This window comes from Mus pahari, chromosome 18 (assembly GCF_900095145.1).
Source record: "Mus pahari chromosome 18, PAHARI_EIJ_v1.1, whole genome shotgun sequence".
Lineage (NCBI taxonomy): Eukaryota > Metazoa > Chordata > Mammalia > Rodentia > Muridae > Mus > Mus pahari.
Genome location: NC_034607.1, coordinates 46,516,492 through 46,537,788, shown reverse-complemented (window position 1 = coordinate 46,537,788; position 21,297 = coordinate 46,516,492). Strand labels below are relative to the sequence as shown.

Below are 21,297 nucleotides of genomic sequence, written 5' to 3'. Positions count from 1 at the left end.
GATCACCACGGACTAAGGCTGATCTTCAATAACAGCATAAACAATAGAAAGCCAACACTCACGTGGAAACTGAACAACACTCTTCTCAATGATAACATGGTCAAGGATGAAATAAAGAAAGAAATTAAAGACTTTTTAAAGTACAATGAAAATGAAGCCACAACATACCCAAACTTATGGGACACAATGAAGGCAGTCCTAAGAGGAAAATTCATAGCCCTTGATTCAGTTTTTAATGGAGTTGTTTGTTTGCTTCCTGTATTTTAGACAGTAACCCCTTACCACAGATCTTTTCCTCCTAGCAGCTGGATTGTCTGCTGAGGTTTGCCTCCACAGGCTAGGATGCCCTTTCTGTCTCTGTTTAACATAGAGGTTGAGTGTGACATAGTCTCACTGTTGGTTGTTGTTGTTGTTGTCTGTGTTTTGGGTCTTGTTCCAGATATCATTTGCTAAGACCAATGTTACAGATATTTTTCCTTGTTTTTCATAGGAAGTTGATAGTTTCTGGTCTTGCGTTTAAGTTTTAAGCCTTTTCTGAGTCATATGCAGGGTGCTATTTCATTTTTGGTATGTGGATATCCAGTTCCCTCAAAACCATTTGCTGTCATTTCCCTCTTGTGTAACGCTGGCATCCCTAGGAAAGGGCCTTTGATTCGATGAGTGTGATTTTTCTCCCTAGCTGCCCCATGGGTTTGTCAGTCCTGATTTCCTAAAAGAGAATCTGCTTTCCTGACTTTCCAGCTTCTGGAGCAACATTCCCAAACTCTTGACCCCTTGCCCCACCTCCAGAGCCTGTGGTGTGGTACCCTGCTCCAGTTGTCTTGTTGACTCCAGTGTGACTCACCTGGGTGGTCAGGATGCTCGCCCATCTTAGGGTCATCACTTGTACCTGCAAGCCCCTTTGTCATGTAACATTCACCAGTTTCTGAGACAAAAATCCCCAGGGACTATCACTGAATTTTCATCTGTTAACTATAGTTAACATTTATTGACTACTTCATGTATGCTGTATTCTGAAAACCTCACATGACTTTTTTAAAGATTTATTTATTATTATAAATAAGTACACTGTAGCTGTCTTCAGATGCACCAGAAGGGGCATCAGATCTCATTATGGATGGTTGTGAGCCACCATGTGGTTGCTGGGAATTGAACTCAGGACCTTTGGAAGGGCAGTCAGTGCTCTTAACCACTGAGCCATCTCTCCAGCCCCTTTCCCCTAATTCTCGATTCATTCATAGATACTCTACTTGTCAACTTGCCTGTTTATCTCAGGGTTTTGGGGGAGGGGTGCACCTTCTGAATGTGAATTCATATTCATAGCTAAACATTTTATTCAAAAATAGTGTAGAATTGAAAAGCGTTTTAGAATTTGAAATGTAAATAAAGAAAATATCTAATAAAAGAAAGAAAAAGGCTATCTGATTTAACTATGTACTCTTTGGTATCACAGTTGAGTGTACTGGGAATTTTTTCCTTGTTCGTTTATCTTTGGACTTTCATACAAACTTTGAAGAAAGTCTCCTGAGTCCGCTGTTCAGCCCCTTTGGGTCATTAATGTATTAATCTGTGTTTTCTTTCTTCCTACCTAAAGTGACTCGTTTCAGTTACCTCTAGAAATTGAGTGTGTGGACGCTTTTTTTTTTTTTTTTTTTTGGATTTTGAAATATAGAAGTTCCCCTTCTTAGAATTGGGAACAAAACTCCCATGGAAGGGGTTACAGAGACAAAGTTTGGAGCTGAGATGAAAGGATGGACCATCCAAAAGCTGCCCCACCCAGGGGTCCATCCCATAATCAGCCAACAAACGCAGACACTATTCATAAACCAGCAAGATTTTGCTGAAAGGACCCTGATATAGCTGTCTCTTGTGAGGCTATGCCAGTGCCTGGCAAACACAGAAGTGGATGCTCACAGTCAGCTATCATGGAACACAGGGCCCCCAATAGAGGAGCTAAAGAAAGTACCCAAGGAGCTGAAGGGGTCTGCAACCCTATAGGTGGAACAAAAATATGAACTAACCAGTACCCCCAGAGCTCATGTCTCTAACTGCATATGTAGCAGAAGATGGCCTAATTGGCCATCACTGGGAAGAGAGGCCCCTTGGTCTTACAAACTTTATATGCCCCAGTATAGGAAAATACCAGGGCCAAGAAGTGGGAGTGGGTGGGTAGGGGAGCAGGGGCGGGGGGGGGGGTATAGGGAACTTTAGTGATAGCATTTGAAATGTAAATGAAGTAAATACCTAATAAAAATTGAAAAAAGAAAAAAAACAATTAAAAAAAAAAAAGAAATGTAGAAGTTAACTTGGTACTCACAATTGACTTGGAGGTTGACTTGGTGGAGAGGAAATCTGTGGCTGGATCAATAGCATTTCCTAGGAAACATTGCTGAAAGCTTAAAGCCACTGATAGAAAAGGAAGAGTAAATAGCTCAGTGTAGAAGCCATGGCAGTTGTTACTAAAAACTAACCCTGGTGCTGGTGTTCAACTGATGTGAGGAATCACATGCACTCAGGTCGGATGCTGAGGGTATGGAAGTGAGTTAGGCCTGATCCTGCCCTAGAGGCCTGTGTCCTAGTGAAAATGGAAACAGATGTGATGTATGTGGAGATCACTGCACTAGAAGTTTGTTATAGTTAAGAGTGAAGAGAAGGCCTTGCCAAGGTGGCTCTATGATACAGGAGACCTAGTCTTGCACAGGTATATGTGCATCTTAACAGAGGAGGCAAGGCTCACTTGTCCTTCAGTTATTCCATAAGTACCATCCCTGTACAGATCATCATTCTTCTGTAATGACCACTAATGACTCTTAGGCTACCCCAGAAAGAGAGCTTCAGCCACTAAAAGTCACATGCTCTGCTGACTAGCTCAACCTTGACGATCCATTTGACTGTAGTCAGTAATATTCTAGGACAGGGGAAAAAGTGGTGGACAGGTCCTGCAAAGTATTTCACATATCCGTGGGACTTGGTTCCAGTCCCATAGCCTTATGATGACTATTATTTCAATTTCCTCTTGGGATCTCGTAGAGCGGGAAGGGAACACGTAAGGAGACTCCGTCATGTGAGCTTTTGATACTTCCCTCTCCTCCTTCCAGGGACTCATGGTTTTGCACACACAGCTAAATAATTAAGGTCCTGAAAACTCTGTCTTCCCCACTACTTATTCCATTGTAATTAGGACTCCGGTGAGGTGCGGTTGAGTCTGGTTGGCATGGCTCCTGACTAAGCTACTTCAGGTCTCAGCTACATTTACAATAGGAAGATGCCACGGCCAGAAATGTCAGGACTTCTTACTCAGACAACTCCATGCTTCGGATATGAAGAGTCACTAATTGAGCTGTCCATGGTTATAATACTACAACTTGAGTTGCTTTGGCTTCGTTCCTTTGTTTCTTTCTACAGTATCTTTGGTTCACAGCCCCTCACTGCACTTCTGTTTCTCCCTGACAAGTACTCTTTGAAATCCCACCCTGTGATGGTGCTCTAAGGTCGCCAAATTTTATTTTGAAGAATTTGGCCAAGCAGTGGGTAGGGTGGACGGCTGACTAATTGTCTGGCCAGGTATAGATGGAATGCCGTTCCTAGCCTGACACCCACTGGAAAGGCCTAAGTGGAGATGCTTGTGTACAGGACTCACCTTAACTCACACTGCTTTGTGTGTGCCTTCCAGCGCTGCAGAGCTCACACATGGCTGGGCCAATGGTCTTTCTCTAACTTTAAAAGGGATCATGTCTTTATGTTGAATTTCTATTCAGCGTTATTTAATGATTCTCTTGCCTCTAACTTTCCAGCCTGTATACAGGTATGTGCCACCACAACCAGCCACATGTTGTTTAGTAACAGAGGGAAGCAATGGGTATTCCTAGTGAAGATCGCTTTTGTAATATGCATTTCCTAGTAACAATGCCCTAAGGTGTGCTGTATTAACAGGAAATGCTCGTATGGAAATTACCCTGCCAGCCATTTTGAAGGTAGTCATTCATTCATCCCTGTGAGGTCATTTTACTGAGCAGGAAATGAGCACAGAGCTAAGTAGTTTGTCCCGGTGTTTGTGAGAACAGAACCAGGGTCCAGGAGTCGTATCTGTACTTTCCACCGAGGTGCCTGCTCCTCAAGCCAGGACTGAAATGGTTGTTAGAAGTAATGCCATTAAGGCATTGGTTGTGTTGGATATAAAAGGTTCATGAGCTGTGTCACAGTTAATTGTAAGGATAATTACTTTCACATGTTTTAGAGTAAATGAACATTTTACCTATTGCCTGTCCAACATGCTTGCTTTGTGTCCTAGGGGAAGACTTTGCGGTTGTACAGCAAGAAATCGTTATGATGAAAGACTGCAAGCACGCAAACATTGTTGCTTACTTTGGAAGCTATCTCAGGTACACTGTTCATTTCCCTTTTAAAAAACAGTAGTGGTTCCATCACCTAACAAGAACACCAACTCGCGCCGTGCAGTGATTTGTGATTCTTGCTTAGAAGACAGAATCTTTTCATACGTGACCTATTATGGGAATTCTGTAACAGTGTCACCAGCATGTGACTTGGGAATTCGGGGTGTGGTTTCACTGAGGAAGTTGCCTCTAAATACACCAGCTGCTGCCCCTTTCTTTTAGACTTAAAAGAATTCAGCCAGGAGCGGCTCTTCCCTGAGAATTTTTTTCTTTTCTTTTTTTTTTTTTTTTTAAAGATTTATTTATTTATTATATATAAGTACATTGTAGCTGTCTTCAGACACACACATCACAAGAGGGCATCAGATCTCATTATGGATGGTTGTGAGCCATCATGTGGTTTCTGGGATTTGAACTCATGACCTTCATAAGAGCAGTCGGCACTCTTAACCACTGAGCCATCTCTCCAGCCCGAGAATTTTTTTCTTAATGTTCTGTTTGGTTTTAGTGTTTTGTGCTTCTGGCCTCTTTCTTTTGCTTCATTTTGTTCAAAAGTCTAGGAACTATAATTATTTCCATGACAGGCTTTTCCAGGTTCCAAAGTGAGCCTACGGCTATGGTCTTGGCTCCTGTGCTTTTTTGGCAGGAGCAGGCCAGGTTCTGTGCTGTGGAAGGTTCCCCCAGACCTCCCTGGCTCCTCTCACTTCTGTGACACCATGACCTCTTAAAGTCCTCTACCAGGAAGAGTAGAGAATGTTTTCCAGTGTTACTGGGGGAGGCCAGGATGCCTGTTACAGGCTCTGTTCTCACATGTCCTACATGCAGAACACGGTTGAGCAGACGATATAGAGGAGCTGGAGTTCTGTCCCTTGTCTCCTCAGTTTATGTAACAAACCAGCCCAGCCCTCTCCTCACTGTAGTTGTGGGAAGCAGGGTAGGTTAGCTGGCGACAGGAAAGGAACAGGGGTGGGTCAGTGCATAGTCCTGCATGCATTCTTAACTGATGGTACTTTTAACAAGGAGTGGTTCAGTAGCAGCCCAGGAAGTCTGTCTCAGCACCTCTCCGTCTGGTGGGGAGTAGGCTCAGCATGGCAGTTACTGTATGGGCTTGAGAAACAGACTCCTAAAATCAGTTAAGTTTATGGTACTTAATGATTGATTCCAGATACAGTAAAAATCACCACTCCAAAACACCTTTTTTGCCTGTTGCTTCCTAGGGCAGGCTGGTCTTGTAAGGAGACCTGTTGTGCTTCCCTGGGACATGGGTCTTAAATCCTGTTTGTCAAGCAGTGTACAACATAGGAAACCAAACCTACTTATTCGATACCCTTCATGTGGTAAAACAACCGCATGTTGAGTGGAAAGATCAGAATCCTGGCTTCCATCGGTAGTTAACATGTGAGTTATGGCAGATTTTTTTAGTCACTTAGTGTCCCCATTTCCTCCTCAGTAACATGGAGGTGACAACACCTGTGGAATGGGTACTGATGAAGACTAGATGTAAGAACAGGTGGAATGGAAAGTGTGACATTCACTGAATGTTAACACCGCCGCCAGCACTGTCCTCAGACCCTGTCAATGCCTCGGTGATCATTTCAACACCTTGAGCAGTGAGCTTTAGTACATGTTATGTCCAACTTACAAACAGGGTGCTTGGAAAGGTCTAGCACCAAGTTTGCTTCAGTTTTATTCCTATCCAAATGTAAAGATTATAGTGAATTCTGCCCCACCCTGGACCAAAATTAAAACAAAGTTAGGGTCACTTTAAAAAATACAATTGTGTTCCTTTAGTGCTGTGGGAATGTAAGGTGAGGATGCTGCTTTAGACAGGTGACAGTTCCACCATTGGCATTGCTAATGACAACGACGTCCTGAAAGCAGACAGAGACAGCCCTCCCTTCCTTTCTGTAGCTCTCTTCTGCAGAGTCTTTATTCCTGATTAAGTATGGACTTGGGCCAAAGAGGAGTGTGGAATCCTAAGAATTAGGTTTGTATTGTGTTCAAGCTGGAAAGGACAGAGAGATCTTGTCATTCAGCCCTCTCTTTCACAGATGAGAAATCAAGACGTAATAGAATCCTTTTTTCTTGAGGCTCAGTTGCTTGTTCCTGGCAGAATGTAAGCCTGGCTCTGCCTATCCCCTTACTGAGGCCTCTTTGGCCCACAGTACTACCCAGCTCCAGAGCTCCAAATGCAGCCAGCTCATTTTGTAAAGGTCAAGGGAAGGGTTTTGGGGTTTGGTGCACACACACATACACCCCAGAATACTGTCATGGGTTCTTCTGGTGTTGCTATTACTGTGTATTATAACAGTATTTGACAAAAAGATGAAGAAGTGCGGTGTGAATTCACAGCCCTGCCCGAGGGACAGGAGCAGCCCAGCAGTTTCCTTGGTAGATGCATAGTGAATATTTAAGGTCTAGAAGCCACTTTATAGCAGGCTGTCTACACTCACTTCATGAAGAGATCCTGACTGAGTTCCCATAGTGCTGAGTACTTGATGTTCTCAACAAGATGTGTAGATTGGTGTGAAGTCCAACAAGGTCCACACAGGCTAAGCTTTCCTCTGGTGACTTAGAATTGACTAATAGCATGCTGCATGTTTAATGCACATTTTCTGAATATTTGTTTCTCTCAAGTAATCACCAAAGACTTATCCCATTAGAGCCAAGGATAATTTAACTCCCAGGTCCTTCTAGCTTTTTTTAGACAGAAAAACACTAAAGTTGTCACTGTTGGTCTACAGTTACCTTTGATTTTGAAGCTTACTAGATACAGAAGAGTGGGGAAGGCAATAGAGTTCTTTGTGTAGCTCCTTCCCTCGCCTGTCCCCAGTGTGAATGCAGCCGCACGGTATCAGTGAGATCCGGCCCTGAGCGTCAGACTGATGCCTTGGCACGCCTTACACTTCATCTGGGTCTCATCGGTTTTCTGCTTGTGTGTTCAGATTGCAAGGGCATTGGGACTTTGGAGAACTTGAGGCTATACGGAGGGATACTAGAGTAAACGGATCGCTTCCTATTCCCTAAGGAGAGCACACTGGGTGGGACACCTGCCCTTGTGCTTTTGAGCATCTATTTTTAAATGAATCAGGGGATTTCAAGTTTGACTCTGAGTGAATTAGCCCTTAAGAAAATATCTAGTGCTCGTTGACCTTTGTAGTTTTTCACACTGGTGACTTAAGATGAAGTTGAGTCACTTTGTGAATGCAGTGGCAGTGATTGCTGGACAGAGGACTCTGCCAGGGAGAAGCAGCTGAGTGTGCTGTTCCAGAGGGCAGGACCACATCCAGGTGGTTCTGATCACACCTTTGGTTTTCCTGTGTTTGTGAACAATGTATAAACCACACAAAGTTTATTGTTTTTAAATCTGTGTTGTGTGGAAAGATGAAAAAATGTGTTTTAGGAATAAGACTTTCAGATCAATGTAATAGTTGTTAGAACATTGTTTCCCTATAAATTCTAATAAACATCAACCTGGAAGATTAAAATAGTGACATACACATTTACTTTTATTTTATTTTTATTTATTTATTTTTGAGTAAGGAAATTTTACAAAATAAGAGAAGGCTTCTAAACATTTATTGAGGCAGGACATCAATGCTGGTTCATTTAACATTGATCTTGTGGTTACTTTCATTTTAATTTAGATGCCTAGCCACAAAGACATATAATTTGTTGACCTGAGTCAAATGGGCCCATTGGCTCAGCCCCAGTCCGGTTGAACAGATGGCTCAGTGGTGACCTGGTGTTCTGCAGATTTATCATCACAATGGAGACATTTGTGAGCAGATGGAGTCATTTTTCTAAGACATTCTGACTATTCAAGCTTTATTTATTTTTATAATAATGAATTTTAACCAAATGGAGTGTTATAAATGTTAAGCATTTTTAACATCTTTAAATAGTATCAGCATATATGGTCCATATTATTTCTTTGCCTGTATAAACTAGAAAGTCACTACATAAAGTAAATTAACACTGTATTTAAGTAAGATGAAACAGAATGGAGTCTTTTAAGTGGAAGACAGTGGCAGTGAATTGGAAAGACACCAGGCAACTGGTCCCCAGTTCATTTTCTCTGCTGTGGAGAACTGTTTTCACACTGGACAGGGCAGGAAAAACATTATTAAAATGGAGCTGCAGCTATGACAGGTACATAGGTAATTACAAAGCAGTGACACATCTTAAATGAATCTAAGCTTTAGATTTACATAAGCTCTAGCTCACACTGAACATTTAGCAGATGTGATTGTCATCTACTGTTAGTAGATGTCCTTTCACAAATAGAGAAGACATTGAAGATTCGAGATAATCAATGATTAATTTACAAAAGGGAGAAAGATGACTTCTAAAAATTACAATCAAATCAAATGTCAGCCTTCTCTCAGCAAACGTCATGAATAAATTATTAATCGTGTCGTCAGCGAGCACTTACAAGTGGCAGCCAACCTGGCCTTTGTGGAAAGCAAAACCAAATCAGTCCCATCTCATTGTGATGTTTTACTCTTAAAAAGAAAAGGTAATAACTTCACATTTTAAAGTTTACATTGAGTTCTTGGAATAATTTAAGGTGATTTAAATGACTATAAATTATAATACAAGTGAAGATCAGTCTGCAAATAGAGACATCTTTGTTAGATATTGATCCAACAAAGAATTGATAATCAGAATATATCTGGAAGTCCAGGAATGGCAGAATAGCTCAGTTGGCTTGCGACCACAGTGACCTGACTCCAGACCTTGAGACAGACATAAAAACCCCAGGCCCGTCAGCTAGCTTATAATCTCAGCGGTGGGGATTCAGGGACGGGCGGATTGCGGGGGCTTTCTAGTCTGACTGGAAGCTCAAGGTCAATGAGAGACCCTGTCTCAAAAGATGGTGACCTTATCCCCAAGGCTTACACCCACATTTGTCCTCTGGTCTCTACATATTTGTTCAACGTACACTCACTAATAAAAGAAATGGAATGTGTGTTTGATTAAAGCAGATAGTTGTCAGGTCCGTGGGGAACTTAGCACATGTTAGTGGGCTGACTTGTAGTTGGAAGTGCCCGCCTCACTTTTTAAAATTTTTAAATCTTATTTTATTATTTAACATGCTTGAGTGTTTTGCCTGTATGTATGTGTACCACATACATGTCCAATGCCCTCAGAGGTCATAGATCCCCTGGGACTGGAATTATAGATAGTTGTGACCCGATACCTGGGTGCTGGGACTTGAACCTAGGTTCTCAATTAGGAACAAGTGCCTTTAACCATTGAGCCAGTTCTCTAGCCTTGCCTTCTGCATTTTGAATAAGAGCATAGCCAACTATTCTGAGAGTTCTTAAAACGTGGCTAGTGGGCAGCAGTTGATATTTCTGTGGGTTATATTTGTTGATCTGTACCGTATCAGAAACAACAGAAGAAATAATACATTAGCCATGGTGTAGTCTGCCCATTTCATTCATAAGGCACACGGGTAAACTGTCAGTCTAACTGGGTTCTGACCTCTTTGGGGTTTCGCTCTCTTCAGCCGTGCCTTAGAACATAGTACCTTGCTACTCCACACTGTCAGCTTATCTGACGTTTCCATCCTGGTAGCTCATGAGGTTGCTGTATGCCACATGATCTATACACAACCAAGCCAATGCTTGGGTCTGCCTAACCCACCCACCCCTGCTGGTCTGTTTACTGGTACATAGCGAGCCAGAGACTCCTTAGCCCGGCCTGGGGAATAAAAGATCTCGTGGGGCTTGGGCATGGCCAGAATGACCAAAGTGTTACTGCCTCCCTACCCCCAGAGTTGGTGGCAGGTGGCTAGATGCTTACCTAATGCCTCTGAGAGAAAACTGTTCCCTGGAGTGTTACAGTTCAATAAGACAGGCGCCCTCAGATGATGATCTTTGGTGAAATAACTCATCACTTTATTCCCTGTGGACAAGAACCTTATAAACATTTTTGGGGTGGGGTGGGATCTAGTAGATCTTCCCATTGGCTCAGCCTGAGGAGTTAGGAGCCCCTATTTGCATGGGGAAGGACTTCAGATGTTGTCCCTACATGACTGATTGTCATGGTCCTCCCAGTGGGGTGTTGTAGTCACATGCTCCAGGATAGAAACCTGACTGGGAGCTAGTTCAAACTCTTGCCTTTCTTAATTATGAGTTTTATCCGGGTTCTGAACTTTTGCTACAACTTTACCAGTTCTGTCTGGTGGCAGGGTCTGCTGTCCCACACACCACCATATTTGAACCCCTATTAATACCAACAGCTTTGCTTTTTAATGCACTGTTCATGTAGCATCAGAACAGTGCTTGGCTTTAATTTTCAAAGAGATGTTGATAAACTAAAAATTATCCAAGTACTGAGGGGTCCATACCCAAGAATTGCTTTACAGTGTGACCCCAGCCAATTCTAGCTCCATCTGTGGTCATTGTCTCTTCAGGTAGCATGTGTTTTATTAGCCAGTCTCTCAAATGTGGTGTCTTCTTTCCCGTTTCCATTCTTTTGCACAGGCCCATCTCTGTCTCTCCCTGGTGAATTCCTACTTGAACATCAAGACCCAATTTAAATGTTGTCTCCTTACAAAACCTTTCTTGACTTGCCAAGACATTTTCATCCCAGATGTCTCATAGTACATAATCCAAATTCAGCAAGTTTTTTTCTTTATGAATCAGATGCCTGTAACTATTACTAACTAAAAAAAATGTTTATTATTATTTGTATAAGTTATTTAGTTATAAAAATATAATTAATCGGGAGGCAGAGGCAGGCGGATTTCTGAGTTCGAGGCCAGCCTGGTCTACCAAGTGAGTTCCAGGACAGCCAGAGCTATACAGAGAAACCCTGTCTCGAAAAAAAAAAATATATATATATATATATAACTGTATACTACTTGTATAAATTACAAGTTCCCCTGTTGTGCTGGCTAGTTTTCTGTCAGTTTGACAGAAGCTAGAGTCATTTGAGAGTAGGGAATCTCGATTGAGGAAATAACCTCTATAAGATTAGGCTATAGGCAAGCGTGTAGGGTACTTTGTTAATTAGTGATTAATGTGGGAGGGGAGGACCCGGGCCTCTACATCAGCTTCTGCCTCCAGTCCCTGCCTGTTTGAACTCCTATCCTGACTTTCTTCAGTGATGAACAGTGATGTGAGAGGGTAAGCCAAATAAACGCTTTCCTCCCCAAGTTGCTTTGGGCATGGTGTTTTATCACAGCGATGATAGCCCTAACTAAGACAGTTGTGATATTCCATGATGCATGCACATAGCTTGCTTAGGTCTTGCCCATCCTCACTGTTCCCCTCCCGCTCGTCTCTGGGATCTCTCACCTTCCCTAGCAGCCCCTACTGTAATCAAGTGCTTTAGTTTCTGCATGGGAGAAAATACATGATATGTGTCTGTCAAGAACCCATGTGATAAAATTGGAGGCTTTGTGAGTGGCATGAGCTCTGTCACAGCTACTCAAATCTGCTGTCTTGATATGAGGACAGCTCACACAGTATGGAAGTGAACGAGTATAACTGGATTCTGATGAACTTGGTGACACTAAATGTCCCACCATTGTCACATGTCAAATAATGTTCTCTTGAGCTCCCCCAGCCACTTAATTGTTTATTGTTTCAGGACTATATACCAGACAATGGACTAGATTTGGGCCAGGGGCCATATTTTCCTGGCCTCTGATCTAATTGATTTGTTATATTATTCAGTCATACATTTGTTCACCCTTGTTTTACCAAATCCAGAGACTCCTATCTCATCTCTGCCCCAGACGACTGTACAACTTTTCCTGGTGTGCTTTAAGAGGAAAAAGTAATAGATGATTGAATAAAGGAATAAACAAAGGAAAAGATGTATAAATCTTTGCTAGCTATTTCTTCTGTCGTTGCATGATTGCACCATCTTGGGCCATAAGTGAGAAATACTGGATGAGCAACAGTTTTATAGACAGACATGTAATTCCAGAGCATTCATTGGAGGGTAACATTACATCTGTTTGTTGGTTAAGAGTGCTGTTAAGCTGGGCAGTGATGGCACACACTTTTAATCTCAACACTTGGTAGGCAGATGCAGGCAGATCTCTGTGAGTTCAAGGCCAAGCTGGTCTACAGAGTGAGTTCTAGGACAGCCAGGGCTGTACAGAGAAACCCCTGTCTCAAAACAACAAACAAAAAGAGTGCTATCAAAGTGACATGTTTGGGATGGATTGGCATTTTCTGTGCTAAATCTGGATAAGTGGATAAAGGGAGAACAGGAAGTTTTTAACTAAGGGAAGCTCCCTTTGAGTGACAGCTTTATATTCCATAAATGGTGTCTCTTAAATGTGAACCTAGGGTTGGATTACAGCAAGGAAGTGAATCATTTACTCAGGGGCTCGTTGCTTTCTAAGAAGATAGCGGGTTGCGTTTGTGTAGCTTTTCAGTATCATAGCACATCAGATGCTATCAAGAAGCATTTTAATCATGAAGATATAATGCATGACTTGTCTTTTCACAGGCGAGATAAACTTTGGATTTGCATGGAATTCTGTGGAGGTGGCTCTTTACAGGACATATATCATGGTGAGTCCAGAATTGCTTTATATACATGAATTCTAGAGGAACATAAACTGAAACGATAGCAAGTGCACACACAGGAAATAACTAGATGTGTAGTTCTGTGCCTCCAGAGACTGACCTATGACAGCTGTACTTTGGTCTTAGTGAATGAAGTCATTAAGTATATAGAAACAAACGTAAAAGCACAGGTAACAAGTAGCAGATAAATAGAAGCCTCAAGTAGATCACACAGCATCAAATCACAACTTTACAGCATCCAACAGAAACACCTTGGGTAGCCTGATGATGGAGCTAAGACAGCACCATCAACCTGGAGACTTAACCAACACCAAGCAGAAACTGACCAGGGAAACGGCAGTCGGCTGGGATTTTCAGTTGAACTTTTTCTGTGTGGAGCTTTCCTCCCATAGGCATTTCTATGTGGGAGATGAACAAAAGTGGCCTCTGTTGAAGACGTCACCTTCCAGCTCTTCTCAGGGGTGCAGTGTGTTTAACACCCCTCCCTCTTGCTGGGTTTCTCTCTCCCCATTAAAGAGCTGGGGCCAGCCCAAGCCAGGACAGGAGGTGATCTATCAGTGCAATTTGCATTACAACTATGATTTAAAAAAAAATTAAGGTGTGTGTATTGCTGTAGGAAAATGTCTATGATTGTGAAGGGGCAGGTTTCAGAATTGTGTGTGTGCTGAGTTAGTTTTTGCGAATTTGTATGTGTAGTACATGAAAACCTGCACTGGTTTAACTTATAGGCTTTTGACTTAGCAATGGTGCGGAAGGCTTATACACTCAGTGCATACCATATGCCAAATTTTGAATTTGAATTTTTACCAGGCTATCCATGTTTAGTGATCATATATGCACTGTTGCTTATATTATTAGACAATAGTATCAGGAATCAGATCCCACTGAGCAACAAGACCCTGAAATAAACAACTGATACTTCATGGTATCTTTGGCTGCTTAGCTGTGATGTTGTATGTTGACCTATGAAGTTCATTTTTCACCTAAAATATTGTCAACGTAAAATGGATTTATCCAGAACATGACCCACAGTAAGTTGAAGATCATGTATTATATAAAATGCCTGTATAAAATCAACTTACAGATTAGAGACTAAACTTTTTATCTATGAATATCAGATCAGCAAGGTATAAAATAAAAATATAGTCATTTTAGTTGTTCAATTGTTTATAAACATGACAGGCACTGTTCTAAACACTGGAGATACAACATTGAGCATGTCATGTTTAACAAGAATTAAAATAAAGTCTCTGCCTTTTGGCATTGAGTTGAGTTGAGTTGTTTAGGTATGTTGAGTCTATTCTTTTTTTGTTTTTGTTTTTGTTTTGTTTTTCAAGACAGGGTTTCTCTGTATAGCCCTGGCTGTCCTGGAACTAACTCTGTAGACCAGACTGGCCTCGAACTCAAGAAATCCACCTGCCTCTGCCTCCCAAGTGCTGGGATTAAAGGCGTGTGCCACCTCTGCCCGGTGTTGAGTCTATTCTTAATGGGATTTATAAACTTGGTCACTTACTGGAAAACATATGTTGCTTAATCCTGATAACAGTAATATTTTTCTTCTCTTATAGTAACTGGACCTCTTTCAGAACTGCAGATTGCATATGTTAGCAGAGAAACACTACAGGCAAGTCAGATTTAAACTACTGTTCTTTACTAAATGTTTACTTACTATACATTACTGTTAAGGGACAAGATAATCTAGTTTGATAAATCTAGTTTGAAAACTATAATACGGTTTTATTATTTTACTTAGGTATATTTAGTTCTTGTGGTGCTAGGATTGAACCCATGGCCTCACACATGCTGATCAAGTGCCCTGTACTAACGTACATCTGGTCCTTACATCTGTGCATTTAAGAATTATTACAAATACAAGCTGTTTTTATAATTAAATACTATAAAGTGTAAAGATTATAGTATAACCTAGAATTGAAGCACTATGGCTCTGTATATTCCTCTTAATGACAAAGAAGGGCTTGATTAGTGACTCAGAAGACTTGAAATTCATTCTGATTTTAGTGAGATACACACTTTAAAAGTTCAAATTATTTACAGAGTTTACTAAATGTTATTTTAGAAATATCAGTGGTTCTGCCTGAGCTTCCCTCATCTTTCTCTTGACTATTGTCTTCTGTAGTACTTCATTATAATGAGCTGATACTACTTGGTTTTCTATAGAGTAAATAGTGACTACTATTCAGTGTGCTATGTGATAACCTTGCTTATTTTCCTATTTTTATTTTGAAACTCTAGGGATTGTATTACCTTCACAGTAAAGGAAAAATGCACAGAGATATAAAGGTATATATTCTAATTTTGGCCTGTTTTTCTCTTTTTAAATAACTTGTTTATCACTTGTAAATTCTCTAGATTAATCACTCAGCAGACTTCTTAGATCATTCTACTTGATAAGTTTGCTACCTGAAATATATTACAGTAATAAGCATGAGTGATCTGTGATAAGTTTCACTACATTTTTAGAGTAGCATTGTTGAGTCAGGATCACATACAATAAAGTCTATCTTTCTAAAGTGTTGGGTTTCAGCAAGTTAGTTTGGAGTTGCTCATTTGGTTTGGAGGTGTTTTGAGACATGGCATCATAGATCAGGCTGGCCTCAGACTCACTGTGCAGCTGAGGATAGACTTGAATTCCTTCTCCCTTTGTCTCTGTCTCCTGAGAGCTGGAATTATAATTCATAAGCACCACCACATCTGGCTGGAGTAGGGTTGTAATAGGTTTTTTAAAGCTCATTTGTAACTGTTCATCAGATACAAATACATCCATAGCATCCATAAGCCCACAGTGAATTGTGTGCTTACTGCAGCATCTACTAAGTGTGTCACTCCTCAGGAAATGTATCTCACATGGTGATGTAAGATAAGAGCGTGTTAGTAATGTCCTAGGAAGCTGAGTTAAGCCCTACACCTTCTATGCTCCCTTCTCTGCCTCTTGGAAGAGAGCAGTGTGCTCTGGACAAGCTGGAATTAGCTCAGTCAGGATTCTTGGTGGTGTTTCTAGCGACACTGTGCTCTTCAGCTCTTCAGTCAAAATGGTTCTTTCTTTTGTTTATTTTTCCCTCCCTTTATTTCCTTATACAATTCTCTCCCTCTTTTATTTTCTCAAGCTTTTGTAGCATAAAGCCTGTTAACCTTGTAAGGGGGGAGGTGATTCATGTTGCTTTCCTAGTTCCTGATGTAAGCCCTGGCCTCTGTCGTCAGAGAACTGCCCGTAAACCCACACACTGCTGTCCCCTGGGATGTAAGCAGACTTGCAGAACTGCCTTAGGTATTTTCTGTAAGCCACTTCAAAGGCAAAGGGAAGGGTTTGTACTTCAAAGGTAAATGAGCGTCTGTGGAGGTCATGGTAGCCGTACGGGACAGGGAAGGACTGGTAGGTTTTGTCAGACGTAAAGAGTGGCTTGTTCTCCAAACTGAAAGAACAGTATGAACAAAAATACAAAGTGAAGGATGAGGCCATTTTGGAGAATATAATATTTGTATTGTATTATTGAGGAAGGGTTCTTAGGTGATAGGATTGTCTGGGTAATTTTGTGCTCTGTTGTGCAAGGACTCGCGCCAGCCTTTAGTATGAGTAAATTCTGGCCATCTGCGTAGCCTGTCTCCGCCCATGTCTAAGCCTCCTCATACTGCCTCACCTACATCTCTGGTAGCCTTCTTCCTGCTCTCACTGCTCTGTTCTTGAGTGCTTCTACAGTTACCGTTGTGTTTGACAGGCAGAGTGGCCTTTCAGAGTCACACCATGTTGCTCCCCTGCTTATCAATCAGCTCCATTGATTTCCTGTAGTAGTCACTGAGAAATGCAGGTGCTTGGACCATGGCCAGCAAGGTTCTGCATACCCCAGGCCCTGCACGCGTTCTCGGAGCTTGCCTCCCAGGTATCCTCTCCTGACTTGCTCATTATGTCTCAGCCACACTGAGTTTTCTGTTGCTGGAAGGTTTTTAAGGTCTTTCTGGTTCTAGGTCTTTATATTGGCTGCCCCTTCTCCCTAGAGTGTCCTTGTCCTGGATTTCAGTGTGCCTGTCCATCCTTACTTCATTGGGACCTCAGCTTTCAGAGGACTTCCTTTTCATGCTCTGTCTTCAAGGTCCTGCCTGACTTTGAACCATTTGTTGGGCCAGGGATAATCATTTGTTTCTTCTTTCTCACCTACATACACCAACAACTTGCTCACCACTGCACCAGAACCTAAGTGCTGGTGGCAGTCAGTCATCTCCCAGAGAGAGGGGTGAGTAGAGGAAAGAACAGATAGGTCAAGAGCTGTGATGTGTATACACAGTGACAGAAGTTGTAACTTATAAGAATCATCCTGACAGTGGGGAGACAACATAGCAGAAGTCTGGCTAGGGAAAGGGGGACAGTAAAAGCCCTGAGGTGGCCCCGTAGAATTCCTCCCTTTCCCATGATCCCATAGGTCAGTGGTGTTATGTGTGGGTGCAGCTCATTGCATGGATGGCATTCTTGGTGTTTAGAATTCTCCTTTGTTTCCCTTTGACTCTGCTGCTAGTCTTTCTCTTGTTAGTTAGAGGTAGGGACTCCAAGAACTTTCCCCCAGGCTGTAATCACACTAGACCTTGGCTTAAAGAACTGTCTACCTTGGCTTACTCGTGTAAAAGCTGTGTGGGGACAGTTATGGGCCCGCAGCTGTGATTGAGGAGATAGCTGACTTAAACTCTTGACAAAGAAAGCCAGCAGGGTGGAAAGCCTTGCCTACCAAGAGGCAGAGCAGTCACATGCAGCCTGCTGAGGCCCAGGACAAAGCTTTTAAAGTATAATCAGAACCATTGAAGGGCTGGTCAAAAACACCATTCCGATGTAGCAATGGTGTGCCATCAGCCAGGAAGTGGCACTTAGGAAATGTGTTAGCAAGGAGCCCTTTAAAAGGCAGCACATCAGTTATTATGTAATGTTTTAATTGAACACATTTTTTTTCATATTTAAGTACTAAGTCTAAGGCTGTGGTTATTTAATATGTATTAAATATTATATGTTTCACCTAGTAAAATGTCTGTTTCCCACTCAACTGAAATGTTCTCACTTTGAAGGGCGCTAACATTCTACTAACGGATAATGGTCACGTGAAACTAGGTAAGTAAATCAAAATTCCATCACGCTTGCCCGCACAGGTCTTTTCTAAGATGTAGTTGGCTTGGGTTTGGGTTTTGTTTTTCAGGACTACAAGTCCCAGGTCCTAGCTCATCCATCCCCAGGGATGGCATATTTGTTTTTCAGTACAGATTTTATTGCTGAGCCAGTCTCTCTCTGACTTTTCTTACCCTGAGGAAGCATAAACTTACTTCACAATAAACAGATTTTTGTAAAGAAACCATGAAATAATATGCATTGGTAACTCTCTCACCTCTAAACCCAGAGGCTGGGCTTCTACTAGAAAATCTGTATAAAATTGAAATGAGGACCAAAAAATTAAAAATGTAGAAACTCCAAAAATCCTACATCATGTATTCAGCTTTAAAAAGCAATCACGCTATTATTGATATGAGTATATTTTATTGTTTTTTTTTATTATTTTTTTATTTTTCGAGACAGGGTTTCTCTGAGTAGCCCTGGCTGCCCTGGAACTCACTCTGTAGACCAGGCTGGCCTCGAACTCAGAAATCCGCCTGCCTCTGCCTCCCAAGTGCTGGGATTAAAGGCGTGCGCCACCACGCCCGGCAAGAGTATATTTTAGATGCTAACTATTGCTTTACATCAAACAGTAACTTACAAGGTATGATTAAAACAAAGTGCAAAACCAGTAATTACTTAGTATGAGTTTAAACAGAACAAGTGTTCAATAAAGTAACTTTAATAACTGGTGACAGGAATGTAATGACATATGGAAAAATTATTTTGAACTATTTAGGACAAACCAAATTTTAAAATATACATTTCTTTTATAAAAATGATAATAGTGCTCTGGATGTTAGCTTGGTGGGAGCCCTTGCCCAGAATGTACAAGGTTCTGGGTTTGTCCCCAGCTGCATGGTACAGACAGACAGACAAATAAAACTGCTTTAAACTACGTACTACTGTAGCACTACTCAGATTGAAAATATTTATCTCATAACTAACATACAAGATAGTTTTCCTCCGAGCCTATCAGTGAGAGAAGCAGGAAGGGTTGAGCGTTGGTTCTTGGCGACCTGCTTACTGAGCAGTTTCTAGGAGCACCTGCATCTGTCCGCTGCAGCGTTCCATGCCTTCCTTCTCTTAGGATAGGTTTAGATGCTTAAATGCAGGAGAAAGGATGGGATCTGAGCGAGCCTAAGGAAGAGTACCAAGTCTCACTAGTGGTCATTGCTGGCTTCAGAGTGTGCCGCAGACGGAAGGCTGTGGGGTGCTGTGTTGTGTCTTTTCAGGATAGGTAGGTTTACTAGTGTCCATTGAAGTCTGCAGGTGTCAGTCTGTCTGGCAGAGAGTGAGTAGACTATACGGTTACTTAAAGGTACCTTCTAGTAAGACTCCTTGAAATAGAGGAGAAATAGAAATTATAATATCAGTGTCAGTTTCAATTTCCCTTAGGCCTTTATTTTTTATCACAATTATTTCATTTTAACCTTTATTGTTTCAATCATATGAGTTACATGGGAACCCACTTGGCTATGCTGTGTACTACTTTGTGATATTTTAATAGTCTGTCAGTTAAAAACTGTAACATGTTTGAGATTGTTCCATATTTGTGAAATTGATGAAAATAAGTATTGAAGTTACTTTTGGTATTATCTTAAATGATTTTTTTTCCTCTCATTCTTTAAATAGCTGATTTTGGAGTTTCTGCACAGATAACAGCTACAATTGCCAAACGGAAGTCCTTCATTGGAACCCCATATTGGTAATTTTATTTAACTCAAATTTTTATATTATCCTGTCATTGTATGCAGTGTTTCTTTAAAAAAAAAAAAAAAAATGTCGCCAGGCGGTGGTGGCGCATGCCTTTAATCCCAGCACTTGGGAGGCAGAGGCAGGCGGATTTCTGAGTTCGAGGCCAGCCTGGTCTACAGAGTGAGTTCCAAGACAGCCAGGGCTATAAAGAGAAACCTTGTCTCAGAGAAAAAAAAAAAATGTCAGAAATCTTATGCTTAGGACAAAAAAAGATAATCATCAAGCTTAGTGATTTAAGCATGTGTTCTTAGGGATTTCTTGGTCAAAAAAATATCCTACATATTGGTTTTCATAAAACAGAAAAGTCTATAAAGTTTGATACAGTTGTTAGCTTCCTGATTCTTAACACACATTTCAATAGATGTTTTTATATCTATCTTTTTCTACATTCATATTCTAATTATTATTCACAGTTGTCAAAAATTTTGCAGGTTTTGGAGTTACCGGGAATTGAACGTAGGGCCTCAACCATTCTAAGTAAACAGTCTCCTCCAGTGTCTTTGCAGTCCTGATTGACTGTGATAAAAAGCAGGTCTCTGGGCACGTGGAGTCTTTATGCCAAGCCTCAGTTCAATTCTTTACCCTCTTTCTGGAAGTCTGGCCCACAGACCTTCCTTTCTGGCCATACCTGTCTTCGAGGTAGTTTTTCCCATCACAGAAAAACCGTCCTAGCATTCATTGTTTATGCCTTCATTTTGGCCGCTGTGTGCTGCATGGCCTCGCTGCTGCATGGTAGGCAGGAACAGTGCTGCTTAGGGTTTAATGCCACAGTCTTGGCCACACCTTCAGCTTAGTGCCACCCTCCCCAGACATCTCCAGTCTGACTCCTCAGTACACAGCTGTGCTACTGGGGTTTTGTTCTGTTCTAAGCGGAGAGCATGATAAATACCATTTCTTATATTGATTTGTCTCCATCAAATACAATTTTTAAAAGGCAACTAGAGCTAAAACAGCTCTGTCTTTTGCTGGCCATTATTTGTAGACTTTGTTATAAAAGGTGAAGATTGTAGCTCACTCATTCATCTTCCAGTGTTTTTGCTGAATCAGTTAATAGTCTGCCATCACTCTTCATTGTTTCCCTGAGTCTTCTTGTTTTTAACTTGCTTAAATCTTCTCTTAATGTCCTGTAAGACATCCCATTCCTCCTCACATTGCCCAGCTCTGTAAGATGTGTCTGTGTGATTGTCTGTAAGATGTGTCTGTATGATTGTCTGTGCCTATGAAGCCTGCCAAGCTGTTAGTCACTTATGTGCTCGCACACAGGAACTTAACTGCGTGCCCGGCCAGCACTCTGCAATTGAGCTACATGGCCGTGCTTTGCTTCCAGGTGTGGTTCTTTCTGCAGTCTGCATCCTCTTCCAGTCTGTGTAGCTCTCTAATTTTTTTTTTTTTTTTTTTTTTTTTTTTTTTTTTTTTTTTTTTTTTTTTTTTTTTTTTTTTTTTT

General features: G+C 41.4%; 1 protein-coding gene across 5 annotated transcripts in view; it reads left to right on the top strand.

Moving 5' to 3' along the window:
- The window catches only part of Map4k3 (mitogen-activated protein kinase kinase kinase kinase 3), a 144,099-nt gene that overhangs the window by 60,218 nt on the left and 62,584 nt on the right, over window positions 1-21,297 (top strand). For all 5 annotated transcript variants that reach the window (XM_021217728.2, XM_029531468.1, XM_029531467.1 and 2 more), the window contains exons 3-8: window positions 4,292-4,382; window positions 12,873-12,937; window positions 14,521-14,576; window positions 15,206-15,253; window positions 18,017-18,059; window positions 19,731-19,803. In XM_021217728.2, coding sequence (XP_021073387.1) covers window positions 4,292-4,382; window positions 12,873-12,937; window positions 14,521-14,576; window positions 15,206-15,253; window positions 18,017-18,059; window positions 19,731-19,803 — 376 coding nt within the window. The remainder of the gene's footprint in view (window positions 1-4,291; window positions 4,383-12,872; window positions 12,938-14,520; window positions 14,577-15,205; window positions 15,254-18,016; window positions 18,060-19,730; window positions 19,804-21,297) is intronic.